At 42.6% G+C, this 21,121-nt stretch overlaps 1 protein-coding gene across 2 annotated transcripts in view; it reads left to right on the top strand.

Moving 5' to 3' along the window:
- The window catches only part of NRK (Nik related kinase), a 402,914-nt gene that overhangs the window by 317,102 nt on the left and 64,691 nt on the right, over positions 1 to 21,121 (top strand). For both annotated transcript variants that reach the window (XM_073599301.1, XM_073599300.1), the window contains exons 27-28: positions 1,690 to 1,824; positions 4,708 to 4,808. In XM_073599301.1, the coding sequence (XP_073455402.1) occupies positions 1,690 to 1,824; positions 4,708 to 4,808 (236 nt within the window). The remainder of the gene's footprint in view (positions 1 to 1,689; positions 1,825 to 4,707; positions 4,809 to 21,121) is intronic.

Raw genomic sequence — 21,121 nt, 5'->3', positions numbered from 1 at the left:
AATTGTATACAGCACTGTAGTTATCAGTATATATATACAGTATCTCACAAAAGTGAGTACACCCCTCACATTTTTGTAAATATTTTATTATATATTTTTATGTGACAACACTAAAGAAATTATACTTTGCTACAATGTAAAGTAGTGAGTGTACAGATTATATAACAGTGTAAATTTGCTGTCCCCTCAAAATAACTCTACACACAGCCATTAATGTCTAAACCGCTGGCAACAAAAGTGAGTACACCCCTAAGTGAAAATGTCCAAATTGGGCCCAATTAGCCATTTTCCCTCCCGGTTCCATGTGACTTGTTAGTGTTCCAAGGTCTCAGGTGTGAATGGGGAGCAGGTGTGTTAAATTTGGTGTTATCGCTCTCACTCTCTCATACTGGTCACTGGAAGTTCAACATGGCACCTCATGGCAAAGAACTCTCTGAGGATCTGAAAAAAAGAATTGTTGCTCTACATAAAGATGGCCTAGGCAATAAGAAGATTGCCAAGACCCTCAAACTGAGCTGCAGAATGGTGGCCAAGACCATACAGCGGTTTAACAGAACAGGTTCCACTCAGAACAGGCCTCGCCATGGTCGACAAAAGAAGTTGAGTGCACGTGCTCAGCATCATATCCAGAGATTGTCTTTGGGAAATAGATGTATGAGTGCTGCCAGCATTGCTGCAGAGGTTGAAGGGGTGGGGGGGTCAGCCTGTCAGTGCTCAGACCATGTGCTGCACATTACATCAAATTGGTCTGCATGGCTGTTGTCCCAGAAGGAAGCCTCTTCTAAAGATGATGCACAAGAAAGCCCGCAAACAGTTTGCTGAAGACAAGCAGACTAAGGACATGGATTACTGGAACCACATCCTGTGGTCTGATGAGACCAAGATAAACTTATTTAGTTCAGATGGTGTCAAGCGTGTGTGGAGGGAACCAGGTGAGGCGTACAAAGACAAGTGTGTCTTGCCTAAAGCAATGAAATAAAATAAAATCCAAAGCAATAAAGGCATCCCACTCAGGAGAAGTCCATCCGGGACAGTAAAGGCAATAAAAGGGGACAGTACCATTATCCTGGAACATGTTTCGTCACCACCTACAGCAACTTTCTCAAGTAAGCTGGTTGCCCTTGTATTTGGGGCTGTCAAATGGGTAATAAATACACTAAGAATGGCGCTAATGCCCTGACAAAACCAGCGTGCGTGACCTCATGACGCAGTCAGCGAAATTAAAATTTGATTTTTGATCCAATTTTATTGAAATTAAAAATATTTTTTTCCTCTCTTATTTATATACAGTATTTTAACTTTGATTTGTATTTAACACCCAATAGGCCTATTGTATATTGCTATTTATTGCTATATTTGCTATGATGACACACTTTCAGTGTTCATGAAGATCTTTTCACTGTGCAATACTGGGGCACTTTCTCCTTGTTCTTGTGCTTTTAAAGCTGTGGCATCTGTTCCAGTCAATGGCTCAGCCAAGCGGCTGACCATGGGGATTTAAAACACAAGCCCCCCTGTACTGTGCACATGATCCTTAATGAACATGACCTGCTCCCCACAACAGTTAGCTTCTTTAGTATCTTCATGCGTTGGCCCTGTAATATCCTTTTCCAATTGTGACTCATATTCTTTTACAGTAGGTGCCATCTCATACTTATTTAGATATTTCTGTATTTTTTTCCACTGAAGGCAAAAAAAACAAGCTCAGGGTTTATTACTTATCCTGGCTGAGAAATAAAATTCTGCGCAATGATCCAGATGTAGAGAAGAAGCAAGGATGGGTCTCTGTAGGAGATTTGGAAAGCTGTGTACACTACAAAGTTGGTAAGTAAAAATTCTGTTATTTTCAGTTCAGCAAAATGCGGTATATGCAGTTAGGAGAGGCCAGCTAAAAAGGTTTCTACAGTATATGCTTCCAGTTCACAATGTGGATCATGGTGGACTGACACTCAGCGTTGCATAAATCCCACATGGGAGCTTTATATTAAGTTTGTGAAAAACTTTTTATGCTACCTCAAAACAATGTACTTGGGTAATAAGTCTGGACACACGGGGCTTGGTAGTCTTGAGACCTACAGTTTGATGGCTTTCTGTGATGATCCTCTGCATTTTAAAATTTCATAGTCCACTTTTCCATAATTGGTCATTGTATGTAAAAAATGGCCTAACCTGAGCCACTTTCTTTTCTTTAGAAACTTTCAGCTGAATTCTAATAGGAACGTGGCTTTCTGTTCAGAAACCTGAAATGAATCTAAAATTAGATGGAACTGAAAAACAAACCACATAATGGCATTTTGCTATAGTTCCAAAGCAGATGTTCACCTCGTAACACAATAAAGAAAATAACCTGATCATTTGCATTTGGTCTATAGAACTCATTCAATGTGTAGGTGTTCCCAAATTTTTAATCCAGCTAATTCAAAGAAATGCCTAATTATAATATAAATACTATGTGGGCTGAAGCCCAATTGCAATTGGCTGCACTCAATTAGTGTGATAAAGCACTTCAGTTACTGATAATGATCTTGCATGTCACTTAATAAGCCGAAAGAAACTTTTACTTTGTGTGAATAAAAGGAAATTATACAGTAGGTTATTTTCTTATATTAATTGTAAAATTAGTTGATAGAATGATTTACAGTTTATTTGAGGTGATACAAGATAGGAAATTTACTGTCTATTGAGCAATGTAGCTGCCTATAGCAACCAAACAGATCCATGGCATTAATAGTGATTTGTTACAGGTCATTGGATTTATATTGCTCTAACTCAGCCTTTTTCAATCAGGGTGCCTTTAGGTTTCTACAGGGGCACCTTAGCAAAATGCCTAAAAATTGCCCAGAAATTGTATACATGCTAGCAGGTGGACCAAGCTTGACTCTTAGATACACGGGTTTTCATTGAACACCATTACAACTTTGCAGCTGCCAATGTCCTACCATCCAATGATGTCATCAGTTGATAAGGAGGATGTCGGGTGCCTGCAGAGCATCCTTGTTTGCCCCTCTCCTAATCCACTCCATCAGCACTGGAGTCACATTAGCTGAGTTAAGGGAGGGAAACTGAGGGAGAAGAGAAATGCTGGAATACTAGTCCATACCAGTGTGCAAAAACTTCTACTTTGGCAAAAACTATAGAATTGATCAGTCATCTTTAATTGATTTTTTGGTTGCATTGTTTCTTTGTTGACAAGTCTTCCCACTGGACAAATAAAACTAAATGGCAATGAGAACATTTTTTTTTTCTTTTGACAATCTTTTCCAACTGGCATTAAGGTACATACCCTAAAGGTCTTCAGTCATAATTCAGACCTATTACTTATGTATTTTAACTTTAACCTCTCTTTAATCTTGCATAAACCTCTCTAATGAAGTGCCTCTTCTCATGCATAATATGCTTCTTGTCTGGATTATACTTTTCCATTGAGCCTAACTTTGTTGTGTCATCTTTCTGCCATACCACTACTATACCAGGCAAAATAATATAATTACATTTGTTGTTAATCTTTTACATAGCTTTAAGGGTATTGTTCACCCTTGCATTTTCAAGATGGTCAGCAACCACATTTAGTAAAATATTGTATCACCTTATTCACTGTTGTTATACTATAATGTTTTATTAAACATGACTGCAGTTCCACTACACAAGATAAGTTTGTTGCAAAGGTGGTACACGCCCCTTAAAATGGCCACTGTCACCATTTTTTTGCCATATTCAAGGCTGATTATTCTGTGAATGTACTGTATGTGGCATATAGGTAGTATGGTAGGAAGATGATTCATTTTGATTGATTTATTTAATGGTTCCCTCCCAGATCTGGCCAGTATGTGCCCCAAGCAAACATGGCAGCAGTTTTCATTACCACTTTAAGTTACTGCTTGGTAAGCTGCTTATATAGTTGGCTCTCCAGACTGCCAGAGCATTTCCCAAATGAGCATTTTAGGGATTTGGCAAAATCTCCCTGCAGCCTGTCTTCAACGGGGTAGCTGGAGGTGATGACATTACAGCAACCAACTGAATGGCCAACAAGTTCTACAATGTTTCCTATATAGCAACTAATCAGATTTCAGCCAGAATAGAACAATATTCTCAGTGAAAGTGCAGGGTAAGGTACTATATGTCCTTAAGTCCATTGGGTGAGTTACACTGTTGTATTAAATAGAAAATATGGTTTATACACAGGTTAAAAATATAATCATGTACGTTCATGCATAAAGATAATGGATTACTGGGTGTGTACTTTCATTCCAGTGGATCCTGGTACAATTTTCATACTGAGTTTAGCATGAGACTAGAGAATTGCCCCCATGAGGAGTGTTTGTAATTTATTTATATGTGAGTGCAGAGACCTCTGACGATGATACCATGATGTATTCAGGGACATGTCTCAAGAGCTTCTGAAAACAAATATCATACAGAATATCCATAATAGCCCCCCCCCAAGCTGGCAGATCCATATTAACTAGTGACATAGTTATTGAGGTCTCCGTTGTAAGCAGGGGCATGGTATTCAACATCTTGTAGTTTTCTTATGCATACTGATGTTTATGTCCTAAATCATTGACTGAAAATAAGTTAATTTTATTGATACGTTTTCTTTATTTGTCTGTTTAACTTTACTGGCAGAAATAAAGTGATTCTATGCCATGCATCTTAGTGCATATTTTTTATGTACTGTTAACAACACTATTTTTTGTTTCATCATAGTTAAATATGAAAGAATAAAATTCCTTGTTATTGCTCTGAAGAACTCTGTAGAAGTATATGCATGGGCGCCAAAGCCATACCACAAATTTATGGCTTTTAAGGTGAGTTATCCATCATTTCTGTAAAAAATGTGCCAGTTGTGCACTGAACAGTGATGGTCCAAGTACCGTTAAATTGTTCCTTCCAAAATATACATCCATTCTCTTCCTTTCTCCTAAAAAGATTCCTAATTTATCATAACTTATTGAACCTGTTTAACATTTGGTATATAATTTCTGGTCTATAACAAACGTATTTATATTTATTTTGTAGCTCTTACCAGGTGCCATTCTTGTGAAATGACAATGTGAAGCAGTTATTTCATATTTAGCTATTCCATTTTCAAATTTGCTTTGACCTTTTAGTTTTTAAATTTGATTTAACCTTTATTAATGCGTCACTCTATACAACATATTTCAATTGCCAGGGGCACTACAAAACAACTACATAAATCTGCAATAAAGTGTACGTAAAGTCAAACTTTTTTTCCATTTCAAAGAGTTAGGAATGATTAAAACTTCTGTCAGTTTTCTGGTATCTGTATCCCATTCAAGAGATTTACCTTCACTCCCTGTACTGTAATCACAACAGGAAGTAGGAGCAAATCTCTCCGAAGTGAGGTAAATCTCCCCTTGGACAGTTGTCATCAAAGTAATTATTGTAATCCTTCTGAGTTCCAAGGCTGACAACATATGTTGTAAAGACATACTGATCCTTCACTGAGAATTCTAGATATTGAGACTTCTTGTAGTCCTTAAAACCAACCACTGGGAAATTTTGTCATCATCCACGCAATTCTCCTAATATTGTAAAGCAACAAATGCACATCTTCCTTATAGAAACCAGGAAGGTCAACTCCTGAAACATTGGTTCCCAAAAACACCACTCCTGATGTTGCCTTTACCTACCCTTATCCCATAAAGAAAGGAGGAGGCAATTAGCACTGATTACATGTGATTCCAAAGAATTAAGTCTAGTACACACTATCTGTTTTATTTATTCAACCCAGCGGGTTGTTCTAACTCCTACAATTATCATGGTCATGGCCAATGCTCATATTAGGTATAGTAAAGATTAGGGTTGCACCGATACCGATACTAGTAGTATCGGTATCGGTGCAATGCTCCTGATGCTTCACCCGATACCTGCATCCCGGAAGTCAGTGGGCGGGCAGAGTGGGTGGTAGAAGGCGGAGCGCAGGTCCTGACACAGTGAGAGTCCTTGTAGGCTGCAGCGGAGGAAGGTAAGCTTGTGGGTCACAGCCGCAACCATCCATCAGCATCGGTGACCCAGGCCATCAGAATCATTAATGGAAGTGACGGCCTGAGTCCCAACAGAGGATGTACACTGCAACGCCTATCTTGGTACACCCTGCACTCATCCTCAGTAGCCTGCAGTGACAAGGCGGCAGCGGACATCTTGTTACACCCAGCCTATATACTAAATGGGCTGAGGGTAACAAGATGTCCGCTGCTGCATTCTGACTAGGCTTACTGAGGCCGAGTGCAGGGTGTATCAAGATGGGCGTTGCAGTGTACAGCTCACTCTTTTATCGATTTTTATTTTAGTGCTGCATTATTTTCAGTGCCACTGCCTACCAAACAGTTCCATCTATCATTGCCCATAGGTGCCACCCATAAGTGCCACCTGTCAGTGCCCATAAGTGCCACCTGTCAGTGCCACATACCAGTGTCACCTATCAGTGCCACATACCAGTGCCACCTATCAGTGCCCACAAGTGACAGCCATCAGTGCCGCATATCAGTGCCCATCAGTAAGTGCCAGCCATCAGTGCTGCATATCAGTGTCAGTCAGTGTCACCTATCAGTGCTGCAAATCAGTGCCCATCAGTCAGTGCCATATATCATGCCACCTATCAGTGCCCATAAGTGCCAGCCAGCAATGGCGCAAATCAGTGCCCATCAGTCAGTGCCACATATCGGCACCACCTATCAGTGCTGCAAATCAGTGCCCATCAGTCAGTGCCACCAGCGCTGCTGCATATTAGGGCCTCCTCATCAGTGCCACTGCCAGTTACAGCTACAGTTCTTCATAATTATAAAGAAGATATCGTTAGTCTGTATTGTGCTTTGAAAACTGTCACTTGACATTAAAAAAGTATTGGTATCTGCGAGTACTTGAAAAAAAGTATCGGTACTTGTACTCGGTCTTAAAAAAGTGGTATCAGTGCAACCCTAATAAAGATACAAGTTTAGAAATTATATAATAGGATTGCAGAAGGCAAACACTTTCCCACATCACTATTAAAGGGTAGAACTACCTCAGAACTCTAAATTAAAAATGGTCCTGGGGAATCGATTGTGTCTGAGCTGCCTTTCAAGCAGTAACTAGGATATTTATAAAGAAAACCCAGCTACCATCTTACTGCATGACCTGAACACATTCTTGTCTGCCTTTCCACATTGCAATTATAAACTACTACTAATTTTCTGCTGAACACCAGTGGGCTGGTCTACCACAGTCTGGTTCATATGGAAATGTAGCCAGCCTGAGGCAGACCTACCCACCTGCCTGCAACAGGGTGGCTCAACCAGCACCATTTACCGCAGCAGCAAAAATATGTGCAGGCAACACAATGTGACAGGGAATAGTTGGACAAGAATCAGCTAAATACTTACTGGTAATTATATCTCCTCAAATGTGTGGATGGGGTCAATCTATGAAGTTCTGTAGAATTACTCTAACCAATGATTTAAAGTGATTGTAAAGTCTAGTTTAAAAAAATATATAAAAAAATAACAAACATGTTATACTTACCTTCTATGTGCAGTTGGTTTTGCACAGAGCAGCCCGAATCCTCCTCTTCTTGGGTCCCTCTTTGTTGCTCCAGGCCCCTCCCTCCTATCGAGTGCTCCCACAGTCAGCAGCTTCCTATGGGGTTCATTCAGACATGGAGCCCCACTCCCCCTCCCCTGATTTGCTGACTGACCTTGATTGACAGCCGTGGGAGCCAGTGGCGCCGATGCTGTGTCTCAGCCAATTAGGAGGAGTGTCCCGGACAGCTTAGACATTTGTGGACATCGCAGGAGAGAGATGAGGCTCAGGCAAGTAATTAGGGGTGCTGGGGAGGCTGCTACACACAAGTTTTTTTCATGGTAATGCATAGATGCATTACCATAAAAAACTTTCTGTCTTTACTACTCCTTTAAGAAAAGCCTATATACAATTTTCAAAGTAATACATTTCCATATTTCACAGTAACAACAAATCCCATTTTTATTACCCAAATTTTATTACCCAAATCAAATTCTGGCCAGGCATAAACTCCATACTCCTCTCAGGATAACCAAAATTATCTGCTTCTGATCACAGAACATTAGCTCATCACTGTGGTCAAGTTTTGCAGTCAGTCATTTGCAGAACCTAAACTTGTAAACACCTTATAAGAATAAAAAATCAGAAGTGTATTAAGATTTGCTATTTTATACCTAACAAACGTTCAAACTTTAATTCCAAACATGAAGCAATTTTGATTCTGGTTCCTATAAGCCAGCAGCAGAATCACACTTAACACAAAGCGAACCCCCAATGGCTTGCATCTGAGAAAAATCATTCACACTGTGCTTTTCATGAAGGGGAGAAGGTACCCAACTTTGTTTTTTATTAAAGGAACAGTTACCCTGTAAGATACTGATTGCTTAGAACCTCTATTTAAGAATAAACTGCTACTAATTAGCCAATTTCTCATCTCCCCATGTTATGAATAAAGGTGATATGAAGCTGCTGTTTCTGTGCAGCTGTGTTTCCAGAAACCTTAGATGGCTTATTCAGTTTTCGGCTCAGGTATACAACTGGGTGCTCCTCACCATCTCTGTTCTGGGATAGTACAGCACCTAGGCCCACCTCCGAGGCGTCTGTCTGTACCACAAACCCCTTCGTGAAGTCTGGGGTCCCCAGCACCGTTAGTACACAAAGAGCCTGTTTTAACTTCTGAAACGCCTCCTCGGCTTCAGGATTCCATTTGACCATGACCGACCCTCTACCCTTCGTCAGGTCGGTTAGAGGGACGGCAATGATGCCAAAGTCGGGTATAAACCATCAGTAATACCCCGTAATGCCTAGGAAGGTCTGAACTTGTTTCTTGTTTACTGGTTGGGGCCACTTTTGAATTGCCTCAATCTTATTGGTCTGAGGCTTGACAAGTCCCCGGCCAATAACGTACCCAAGGTACTTGGCTTCCTCCAGGCCTATGGCACACTTTTTTGGGTTGGCCGTGAAACCGGCTTCCCTAAGGGAATCTACCACTGCTTGTACCAAGGGCAGGTGCGATTCCCAATCTGGGCTGTGAATGACCACATTGTCCAAATAAGCAGCCACATACGGGCGGTCTCAAAGTTTTGTCCATCATTCGCTGGAACGATGCAGGGGCCCCGTGTAGACCAAAAGGCATCTGCTTGCACTGAAACGAGCCCTCAGGAGTGGAAAAGGCAGTCTACTCCTTGGCCGATTCAGTTAGCGGTATTTGCCAATAGCCTTTTGTTAGGTCTAGGGTTGTTAAGTAGCGAGCCTGTCCCAACCGGTCCATGAGTTTGTCGACCCGATGCATTGGGTATGCATCGAACTTAGACACACTGTTGAGTTTCCTAAAGTCATTACAAAACCTGATAGTGCCATTAGGTTTTGGGACCAGCACTATGGGGCTCAACCACTCACTGTGGAACTCTTCAATCACATCCAGCTCTTACATATTTTTGATTTCTTTTTTGCGACTGCCTCTCGCCTGGCCTCTGGGATTCTATAGGGCTTTACATTTACCCGAACCCCTGGTTCCGACACTATGTCATGCTGGATCACCTTGGTCAGTCCGGGAAAGGGGGAGAAAAAGTCTCTATTTTTGTGCATAAACGCCCTAACGTCACTTTGTTGTGCCACGGACAGGGAATCTGTTATGGGGAAGTCAGGTGTCACTGATACCCGGTCCGTTGGAGACGGGGAAGCGACCAGTAAAGTCTCTCTATCCTACCAGGGCTTTAAGGGATTCACATGATAAATTTGGTGGTTTCCTTTTCCCTGGCTGGTAGACTTTGTAGTTTACCTCCCCCACTTTTTCGACAATCTCAAAGGGACCCTGCCACTTGGCTAGGAACTTACTTTCCACTTTGGGAACCAGTACCAACACTCTGTCCTCGGGGCTGAAAGTACGGACCTTGGCACCCCAATCATAGACCCTTCTCTGGGCTTTCTGGGCTCGCTCCATATGTTCTTGCACCAGGGGCAGGACAGCTGCGATTCTATCCTGCATCAAGGAGACATGCTCTATGATGCTTCTATATGGGGTGGCCTCCCCTTCCCATGTTTATTTGGTGACATCTAGCAGCCCCCTGGGATGTCTGCCATACAAAAGCTCAAAGGGGGAATAGTCTGTGGATGCCTGCGGAACCTCACGTATGGCAAACATGAGATATGGTAGAAAAAAATCCCAGTTTCTCCCATCTTTGTTGACCACCTTTTTCAGCATGCTTTTCAAAGTTTTATTAAACCTTTCAACCAGACCATCCGTTTGGGGGTGGTAGACAGAGGTACGGAGGTGGGAGATTTTGTATAGTCTACACAGTTCCTTGGTAACCCTAGACATAAATGGGGTGCCCTGATCAGTTAAGATGCCTTTTTGGGATCCCCACTCGACTAAACACCTGAACCAATTCCTTGGCGATAGCCTTAGCGGTGGTGTTGCGCAAGGGTATGGCCTCAGGATAGCGTGTTGCATAGTCGAGGATCACCAGAATATGCTGGTGACCCTGGGCAGATTTCACAACCAGCCCCACCAGGTCCATGCCAATCCTCTCAGGACCTTGATTATTGGTAGAGGGACAAGAGGGCTGCGAAAATGGGGCAACGGTGCCGACATTTGGCACTTGGGGCACGATTCACAGTACTCCTTGACATCTGCATGCAACCTGAGCCCGAAAAATCTCTGGCCGATTCTCTCCCTGTTTTTTTCGATACCGAGATGCCCCCCCATTACATGATCATGGGCCAAGTCTAGCACCACCCTGCGGAAGGGTTTGGGAACCAGTAGCTGTTCTACCTCATCCTCTCCATGTTTTATCACTCAATACAATAAATTGTTTTTAACGGCCATGTAGGGGAAAGACACCACCCAATCAGGATCCACCGGCTCCCAGTCCAACATCTTAAAGTTTTCCCTGGATCTCATGAGGGTGGTCTCTCGCAGTTGCTCATTACAGAAATCCTCTCTCCTGACCTCTAAGTCGGGTACGACATTTTGGCTACTCTCAATGTCAGGGTCAGAGGGGGTCTCCCTTTCATTACCCTCAGGCTGAGAGCTAGCTTCTAGGTGCTCCGGCTCCCCAGCCATGACAGGGAAAGGAAGAGGATCTCCGGCTTCCTCGATCCCACTAACAGCATCCCCTTCCCTTTGGCAAAAAGGGACTGGTGAGAGCTCCCGTGCTTCCCCAGCAGGGGGAGCTCTATCTACCAGGCTCCCTGTGCTCTCCCATAATTTCCAAAAATGTGGAAAATCTCTCCCCACTAAAGCTTCATGAAGCAGTGAAGGTACCACCCCCACTGAATGCGTTACACTGCCCCAGGGGGTATCAACCTCAACCACCACTGTCTGGTAGTCCTGAGTGTCCCCATGGATGCAAATTACCCCAATAGTACTGGGGTGTAGTTTTGTGGAGTTCACACAATCATTCCTAACTAGGGTCACCACACTACCAGAGTCTAGCAAGGCTGTGAGTGGCTTTCCATCCACTGAAATAACACACATCTGTTTTTTCCATGCAACTCTGACATGATGCAGTACATGCGACCTGTGCAAACAGAAATGCGTCTTTTCATAAAAGCATAATCACATTGCATAGGTTCATCATTTATAGGACAGTTTGCAGCAATATGCCCTAATGCATGGCAACGAAAACACCGCATGTGGCCTACCCCCCAGTCCTCTTAATTGCCCCAAAGACCTTCCTGGCTTCTTTGGCCAGTCTCCAGGTCTAGGACCCACAGTCTCATCAGCTGTAACAGTCTTATCCACCTTCCCCATGCTCTTGAACCCCGAAACAGTCTTACCAGAACTGCTGGGCGATCTTGCACCCCTAGAGACACCGAAGTGGGGCGTAGATGGGTTCACTAAGTCCTCAGTGGCAGTGTACCTCTCCACTAGGTCCACCAACTGGGTTGCAGGTTTGGGGTCCCCCGGTCCGACCCACTTCCTCAGGGCAGCATGGAACGCATGCAGGTACCGGTCCATTACCACACGCTCCACGATCTGAGGGCTTGTCAAGGTATCTGGCTGCAACCACTTCCTGGTGAGGTGGACCAAGTCAAACATTTGTGAACGAGGTGGCTTGTTGCTGGAATAGGACCACTGATGCACACACTGGGCCCGGACTGCCATGGTGAAACCCAAGTGTGCGAGTATCTCTGTCTGTAGAGTCTCATAGTCCTGGGCCTTATCTGGTTCTAGATCAAAATAGGCCTTTTGGGGTTCTCCTGTTAGAAATGGGACCAACAGACCCGCCCACTGCTCTTGTGGCCATCCCTCGCGGACAGCGTCTCTCTCGAAATTCGCAATGTATGCCTCAACCTCATCGGCAGGTGTCATTTTTTGTAGGTGGTAGGATGCACAATGCACTTTGGTTCCACTGGCACAGGTGGTGCGGACCCCTTTTTCAGTTCCATCAGAGCCTCTGCGAACTGCCGATTCATTTCCTGCTGGGTTGCCTGTTGTGCTGCAGCGGCCTCTGCGACTTGGCGGTACATTTCCTGCTGTGCTGCAGCGGCCTCTGTGACTTGGCGGTTGGTTTCCCTCTAAGCTGCAGGGCTTTTAACATTTCCTCCATCTTCAGAAAAGTGCCTGCTGAATCCACCACGTGTGGGAGATTAGCTTGTGGGGATCACCTTTTCTGAATGACAGTCAGCAAACGGGCACTTTCTTAAAAATCTGGCAGATGCCAGGTTTATTTACAGGAGTTTTGCAAAATAAAATAAACAAAACATTAAAGTAAATCCTTGCCGTCCAGCGCTAACTAAACAAATAGTCTCCTCTCTAGACAGTGCGGGGCTGGTCCCCGTCACCCACAAAACATGCGGTAAAGCAAACCTTTTTTGTCCAACACCCAGAGCTCCTCTCACTCAGGTTCCTTCCTGAGTCTCAAAACCAGAGCCCTGTTGGGTTCTCTTCCTGGTTAGTTAAAGTCCACCTGAGTGTGGGCTTAAGTGGACCAGAACATCCGGACCAGAACCTAGCCTGCCACAGAGGCTGGAAAAACCTGGTCTGGATTCCGGTTCAATCCCTTACAACAGAACAAATACGAGGTGAAATGTAGTGATTATCCACTATATCACCTCGCATGCGTCACAAAATATATATAATATATATAATTACCGTATATACTCAAGTATAAGCCGAGTTTTTCACCACATTTTTTTTCTGCTGAAAACGCCCCCCTCGGCTTATACTCAAGTCTGTGTCCATCTGCAGCCTCATGCGCCTGATCTCCCAGTGCTGTGACATGCAAGTCAATCTAGTCGGCGGCCAGTGTAACAAAGCCCCGCCTCCTCCTCGTCCCTCGTCCATGATGGAACACTAATTCAGTTCTTCCAAGCAGTGAGTCAGAGTCCCGCCTATCACAGGCAAGGATGAGGAAGAGGCAGAGGCAGGGCTTTGTTACACTTCACAGCCATTGACTAGACTGACTGCAACAAAGCCCCGCCCCGCCTCGCCTGTGATAGACGGGACACTGACTCACTGCTTGGAAGAACTGAATCAGTGTTCCATCACGAACGAGGGACGAGGAGGAGGCGGAGGCAGGGCTTTGTTACACTGGCCACCGACTAGACTGACTGCATCTCACAGCGCTGGAGATCAAGGTAAATGAGGCGGCAGGGAGATGGACACAGTAAGGAGGCAGGCAGATGGGCACAGTGAGGAGGCATGCAGATGGGCACAGTGAGGAGGCATGCAGATGGGCACAGTGAGGAGTCATGCAGATGGGCACAGTGAGGAGGCATGCATATGGGCACAGTGAGGAGGCATGCAGATGGGCACAGTGAGGAGGCATGCAGATGGGCACAGTGAGGAGGCATGCATATGGGCACAGTGAGGAGGCATGCATATGGGCACAGTGAGGAGGCATGCGGATGGGCACATTGAGGCATGCAGATGGGCACAGTGAGGCATGCAAATGGGCATTGTTGACCCTCTTTTCCACTTACAGTAGCTGCTGCATTTCTCACCCTCGGCTTATACTCGAGTCAATATGTTTTCCCAGTTTTTTGTGGTAAAATTAGGTGTCTCGGCTTATATTCGGGTCAACTTATACTCGAGTATATACAGTACATACTTTTTTGCTGACAAGCCAGGGTTCATATAGCTTTAGTTCAGGTACAGAACATTGCATAGTGACTGGGAACCAAAGAGCATGTTGGCTTATATTCATGTAATGAGAAGAACATCCCTGAACATGTGAACAGTGATACACACTTCTTACTAGCTGTTCAATACAACGAATGAAAGTATTCAGAGGATGGATGAAAAGCACTACACCCCCCTCTCTCCCTGCCTGCTGCAGAGCTGCGCACACACACACTGCTAAAGTCTGTGCCCTCAACTCCCCCCTTACTAGTGGCATTTGCTGCATCATCCTGACCTCAGGTTGTTGCGTTGTCGGCACTGCAGGGCGGAAGCTGGGAGGCGGGGCACTTGGAGGCGGAGCAGGGAGGAAAAAGCTACCTCCTCCTCCTCTGCCTGGAACAGTCCTAACAAATATTTTTCTCGAACAAAGGGCAGTGGTGGACTAGAAGCCCCGTGGTGGCAGCAGGCAGGTCTTGTTTAAAAACAGTGGAGTTAATTCAGCCCCGATGCTACCTCTGTAGTTGTGGCTATATCATCCCTGACAGCAGGCGGTGGAGTGATATTCAGCTGTCAGGGATGCAGTAGCCGGAACTATAGAAGTAGCATCGGAAAATGCGGCCACTTGCCTGCTCCCACAGGACTTATACAGCCAAATAAAAAACAGTCCCACTCGCATATTCGCAACGTTCCCATTGTCCATCAGCAGAGGTGCCAGAATGGAGATCCTGCCAGCAAAAAAAGCCCTGGGGTGTGCCTGGGTATTAGGGTGTGCCCAGGCACACCCGGCACACCCCTTGCGCATGCCTATGTTCAGGAGGCATGTTCAAATGAACAAGCATTATGTAATGACCTCCAGTAATTAATCCTAGTACAGTACTTTTGAAAAAACAAATCTTCATACTCGGCTATGATATTTTATAATATTAAGAATAGGATGTGACTAGGTATATAATTTACTGCCAGAAGTTTGTTGGATGTATGTGGGGGAGGTTTCTCTTAGAAATTTGTGTCAGTGGAGGGTATCATCCTAGATTCAAATATATAACGATAATGTATGGGGTAGGACTTTAAACTCCTTTCCAGGTGAACACAAAAATGCATCAATGTTATAAAAAAATATATACAGTTTTATTTCTACAAGTAAAATAAATGAAAACCCATATTTTATACAACTATTTGCATACTGATACCAAAAGTCATCGTCCACTGCAAAGATGCATAACTAGTCGAGATAGGAAAGTACAGTAGACGCGACAAATACAAAGAGCCAGAAGAATAAATTCTAGAAATAGAAAATACATGCAAAACTTCAAAGAGTTTGGTTGTATCAATTAACAATAAAAAACCTTATACAGATGCATAATAGCTATCCCATAACTAGGCAGTAGAGGAGAAGGGGAGAGCGATAAAAGGAGGGGAAAAAAAGGGGGGAACCACCAAAATATTGTATATGAAAGAATCCATTTGAAAGTTCATATTTCACTCAACACATGTCTATGGAAGTGAATATAGATATAAACAGAATTACCTTGTCATAAAAATGTTTTGTCTGCCATATGTGGTTCAACTATAGCAAACAAAATATGGCAATGCAATCAATGGGTGACCCTTATGTGGTATGGTCCTGCTGGCCCTTGGGAGAGTGACCAGCCCCTGGGTGGGGGAATGTATTGGAAGCTAAATAATTATGCTTAAAAAAAACTTTGAAACATATGTTGTAGGTGTTATGATTATAACGTTTACCTGGTGGATAAAGGATTGCCGTATAGGCGATACATGTTACTACGTGTTATTATATATATACCTGTCTCACATATACAACTGCATAGCAGTAGTTTAAAAAATATATACATGTGCAGTAGAAAATGAGTAGTGCACTACGTCAACAAGACCATGTAAAGGTATCTCAAATAGAAGAACAAAAAAAAAGCAAAATGGCAGAATAACACATGGACCTAATCCACTGTATCAATGGACTGATACCAAACAATCAAGAAGCATGGGCCAGGTCAAGTTGTATCAGCTAAAGATAGCCCCTGTCAGTGAGATTCACATACAGCAATGTTAAGGTGTAAACCACTCACCTAGATGTAAAAGCTATTTTATATCTAGCTGACATTTTGTTTTTTTTCTGTTCTACTACTTTTATTACAGTGTCTTGAAAAAGCATTCACACCCCTTGAAATTTCCACATTTTGTCATGTTACAACCAAAAACGTAAATGTATTTTATTGGGATTTTATGTGATATACCAACACAAAGTGGCACATAATTGTGAAGTGGAAGGAAAATGATAACTGGTTTTCAAAATTTTTTACAAATAAAAATGTGAAAAGTATGCCGTGCATTTGGTTTCAGCCTCCTTTACTCTGATACCCCTAACTAAAATCTAGTAGAACCAATTGCCTTCAGAAGTCACCTAATTAGTAAATAGAGTTCACTTGTGTGTAATTTAATCTCAGTATAAATGCAGCTGTTCTGTGAAGCCCTCAGAGGTTTGCTAGGGAACCTTAGTGAACAAACAACACAATGAATTTCAAGGAATACACCAGACAAGTCAGAGATAAAGTTGTGATGAAGCAGGGTTCGGTTATAAAAAAATATATAGTAGAAATGAATAGAGTGGTCTCGCGCAAAAAATATGTCACTGAATAACACTGTGATATAATGTACACACTTAATGGTATTAAATTAATACCTAAATAAGTGAAAAATAACCATATGAAAAATCAATGTGCAAAATTGCCATGAAAACAGACATAAATAAATGAATAAATAAATAATATCAAAGTAAAAACGTCCAATTAACCCTCCAATGACGTGTAGTGATCATATGTCGTGGAATATCAACAATATGATAAACATAATGATCCTCAAAAACAGTGAATTAAATCGTGATAAATTGAAACAAATATTTCTCTGGGTGAATGAATAAGGAAAACTTCTGCCGTCTTCACAGCCCGAAGAGTTAATAGAGGTGTTGTTAGCTAGAAAAAGTATTTTATAGATGGCTTCTCAGTATTAAAGTCTCCCAGAACTCTCACCTTAATGTTGTGGGTTAGTAGCTTTTAGTATCTGAGATCTCCACCGTTCCCCATAAGTGGGCCGGTCCTCCGGTACTTCTCTAATAGGCAAACTACTCCACTCGGTTATCCCCGTGTATAGGAAGGGAATACCTCAGTGAGATATGGGAAATAAAACAAAGAAGCCTCCAATAGAGCAGTATGTCAGGACCAAACAGTATGTTTATTAAAAAGCTGGGCAAAGTGAACTCTTACATTTCAACATTAAAAACAAGCAGGGAACAAATTCGGCGTTGTTCTATGCCTTCTTACATCACTTCCGGTGTGCGTCTATCTCGGCCAAGGGATTGGCCGAGATAAGACAAACCACTTCTGTCGCCTGAAGCAAAATGCCTGTAGCTCAAAAAAGTACATGAGCTTTTTGGCAGATTGGAAGCAGACTGGGACCCAAAGACATCAATGGGAACGCCTGAAAATGTGCAACATGAACGTTTTACAAGAATTTTGTCCAGCGGTGACCCTACCTCAGGTCCATCTGCTGCCCCCCCCCCCCCGACTGATGGAGCACCAGCCACCACTGGTTTGTTGCACTTTTTTTGCTCAAACAGCAGCTTTCCACCCCTGATCGCCTCCACCTCTCCTCCCCCTTGTGTTTTCTATTGGCTAAACAAAAACACCTGAAGATGCAAAATGCTTGTAATACACATCTTAAAAACGCTCAAAAACGCTGAAATAAAGACGCCTGAAAGTCGCTCTGCTCAGATGTGAATGCAGACTGAATATAAATTGTGAGCTGGAGTTTGGCTTCAATTTGTTAGTGGTTTTAAATCTGTCAAGACATTTAGCACCCCCTCCCGACCTGACTGACAATGGTGCTGTCTGCTGTGCCCCCTGTACTCAGTCCTCCAGCATTGTGTCTCATTAATACAGGAGGTGTGTTACTGACCAGATCACCAGTTGAAAGGAGAGTGGAAAATGCCAAAGAAAAGTAAAATGATGCAGTTACCACATCTTATGATTGGTAAGCTGCAATATAATACATTTTTGTAATACATTTTTGGTTTTGTGTTTAATACCGCTTTAATATGATGGCATCTCTTTTGTATATTGGGAAAATGTCTACAATTAAAACTAAAATTCAGCAACCCATTAAAGACATTTGTTGAGAAAAAGGCAAAACGTGGCTTCCTTTACTGTTCCTGTTACTCTCTGTTCACCTGTTATAGTTTTGATGGGTTTAGATGGCGCTTTGTGCTAGTCAATTTCTAAGCCTGCTTGAAAACTACTTCTGATTACTTCTAAGTGTCTGGAGGCAAGCAATAATCCAAATTACGGTCCTGTGCTATTTCCTGCCACCTGGTATAGTTTGGTCTTCATAAACAATTGCAGTGTTAGCTTGACTCATACTGTGAATAAAATTGATAACTTTTAGAAAAAGAAAAGGCTGAATGCCACTGTGGAAACAAATTAATAAAATGTATCTGTTATCTGTTAAACAGTTGTATTGTTAAAGGCCTAAGAATTAAGTTCTTCATACTGTGAATGCCTTTTATGTGCTTTTTTTATGTTTTAAATATTTTTTTTATAAATGTTTAAAATGTATTTTAGTTCATTTTTATTTTTTCTTCCCTTTTAGTATTTCTGGTATGGGGTGTTCAGTCCAAATAGACCCTTTATGAATTGAGAGCAAGGGTAGGCTCTAACTGCTTGAAAATCCCCCTCAATTTCATGCATCTCATTGTGTGGGCACTAGAGGGTGCAGTACTCTTCAGCACCATTATTAAAATGGTGCTTGTTTTTGTGAGACTCTTTAATTTAAAACATTGGTCAAATATATATGAGCTGACCTTGTTTTCATCTTCTTGGGAATACCAACTTCATGCCTGATGTGCCAAGCTGATACTGTCTTGGGGAGGGAGGGGGGTTATTAAAAAATAACTCTTGGGGGGGAGGCAAACCAGATCTGGCTTGCACACTAGTCTGCTTATTAACTGATGCTGAAGTTTTACGTTTGCTTTCCTAAAGTTCATAGCTTTCTTAAATCCCCACCCAAACCCTTAAAACTCTATGTAATATAAAAATTGTAGAGGGGTTTAACTTCTATTTCTAAATAAATTTAACATAGCTGCCCATTTGAAATAAAATCTGAATACAAAAATTGGTGAAATTATATGAATCAAGAAGAATGGTTTTCGAACACTGAATCATATAGAGGGGCAATTGGCTACTCCTATGCTCCTGTTATCTTACTAAAAGTGTCATGGGGTCAGAGTCAGCTGCCACATCTCCAGCCCTTAAAGATGCAACACTAAATCTGATTAATATGCCTAGACTGGGGAGTCACAGTACTTTATTCATTTTGAAGCGTAGAACCCTTAAAGGCAAACATTTTGTTTTGTTTATCCAAAAGATTTGCTTTGTATAAAGGTGAAATTTTCCACATTTTGTCATGTAACAGCCAAAAATTTAAATGTATTTTATTGGAATTTTATGTGATAGACCAATACAAAGTGGCACATAATTGTGATGTGGAAGCAAAATGATAAATGGTTTTCAACATTTTTTACAAATAAATATGTGAGAAGTGTGGCGTGCATTTATATTCAGCCCCCTTTATTCTGATACCCCTAACTAAAATCTAGTAGAACCAATTGCCTTCAGAAGTCACCTAATTAGTAAATAGAGTCTACAGCTATTCTGTGAAGCCGTCAGAGGTTTGTTACAGAACCTTAGTGAACAAACAGCATCATGAAGGTCAAGGAACACACCAGACAGGTCAGGAATAAAGTTGTGGAGAGCAGGGTAATGCCGCGTACACACGAGCGGAATGTCCGACAGAAAAAGTCAGACGGAAGCTTTTCATCGTCTATTCCGATTGTGTGTGTGTGCCTCATCGGACTTTTTTTTTTCGAAAATTCTGACGGACCTAGAAATGGAACATGTTCTAAATATTTCCAATGGAACCAATTTCTATCGGGAAAACCGCGCGTCTGTATGCTGTTCCGACGGACCAACAACGACGCATGCTCTGAAGCGAGGACGAGATGGAAGCTATTGGCTGCTGGCTATTGCACTTCCTTTTTCTAGTCCCATCGTACGTTTTGTACATCACCGCATTCTTGACGGTCAGACTTTGGTCAGACTTTGGTTTGACCATGTGTAGGCAAGACCGCTTGAAGGGAATTCTGTCGGAGTTCCGTCGGTGAAACCTTCGGAGTTTATTCCGACGGCAAAACCGGTTGTGTGTACGCGGCATTAGGGTTATTAAAAAATATCCCAAGCTTTGAAAATCTCACAGAGCACTGTTCAAGCCATCATCCGAAAATGGAGAGTATGGCACAACTGCAAACCTACCAAGACATGGCCGTCCACCTAAACTGACAGGCCGGGCAAGGAGAGCATTAATCAGAGAAGTGGCCAAGAGGCCCATGGTAACTCTGGAGGAGCTACAGAGATCCACAGCTCAGGTGGGAGAATCTATCCACAGGACAACTATTAGTCATGCACTCCACAAATCTGGCCTTTATGGAAGAGTGACAAGAAGAAAGCCATTGTTAAAAGAAAGCCATAAGAAGTCCTGTTTGTAGTTTGCGAGAAGCAAGGTGGGGGACAAGAAGGTGCTCTGGTCAGATGAGACAAAAATTTAACATTTTGGTCTAAAAGCAAAACACTATGTGTGACAGAAAACTGACACTGTACATCACCCTGAGTACACCATCCCCACTGTGAAGTATGGTGGTGGCAGCATCATGTTGTGGGGATGCTTTTCTTCAGCAGGGAGGAGGAAGCTGGTCAGAGTTGATGGAAAGATGGATGGAGCCAAATACAGGACAATCTTAAAAGAAAACCCGTTAGAGTCTGCAAAATACTTTAAACTGGGGAGGAGGTTTACCTTCCAGCAGGACAATGACTCTAAACATTCAGCCAGAACTACAATGGAATGGTTTAGATAAAAGCATATTCATGTGTTAGAATCGCCCGGTCGAAGTCCAGACCTAAATCCAATTGA

Source organism: Aquarana catesbeiana, linkage group LG09 (genome assembly GCF_042186555.1).
Source record: "Aquarana catesbeiana isolate 2022-GZ linkage group LG09, ASM4218655v1, whole genome shotgun sequence".
Taxonomy (NCBI): domain Eukaryota; kingdom Metazoa; phylum Chordata; class Amphibia; order Anura; family Ranidae; genus Aquarana; species Aquarana catesbeiana.
The sequence above is the reverse complement of the archived record's forward strand: the minus strand, read 5'-3'. Positions and strand labels throughout refer to the sequence as shown.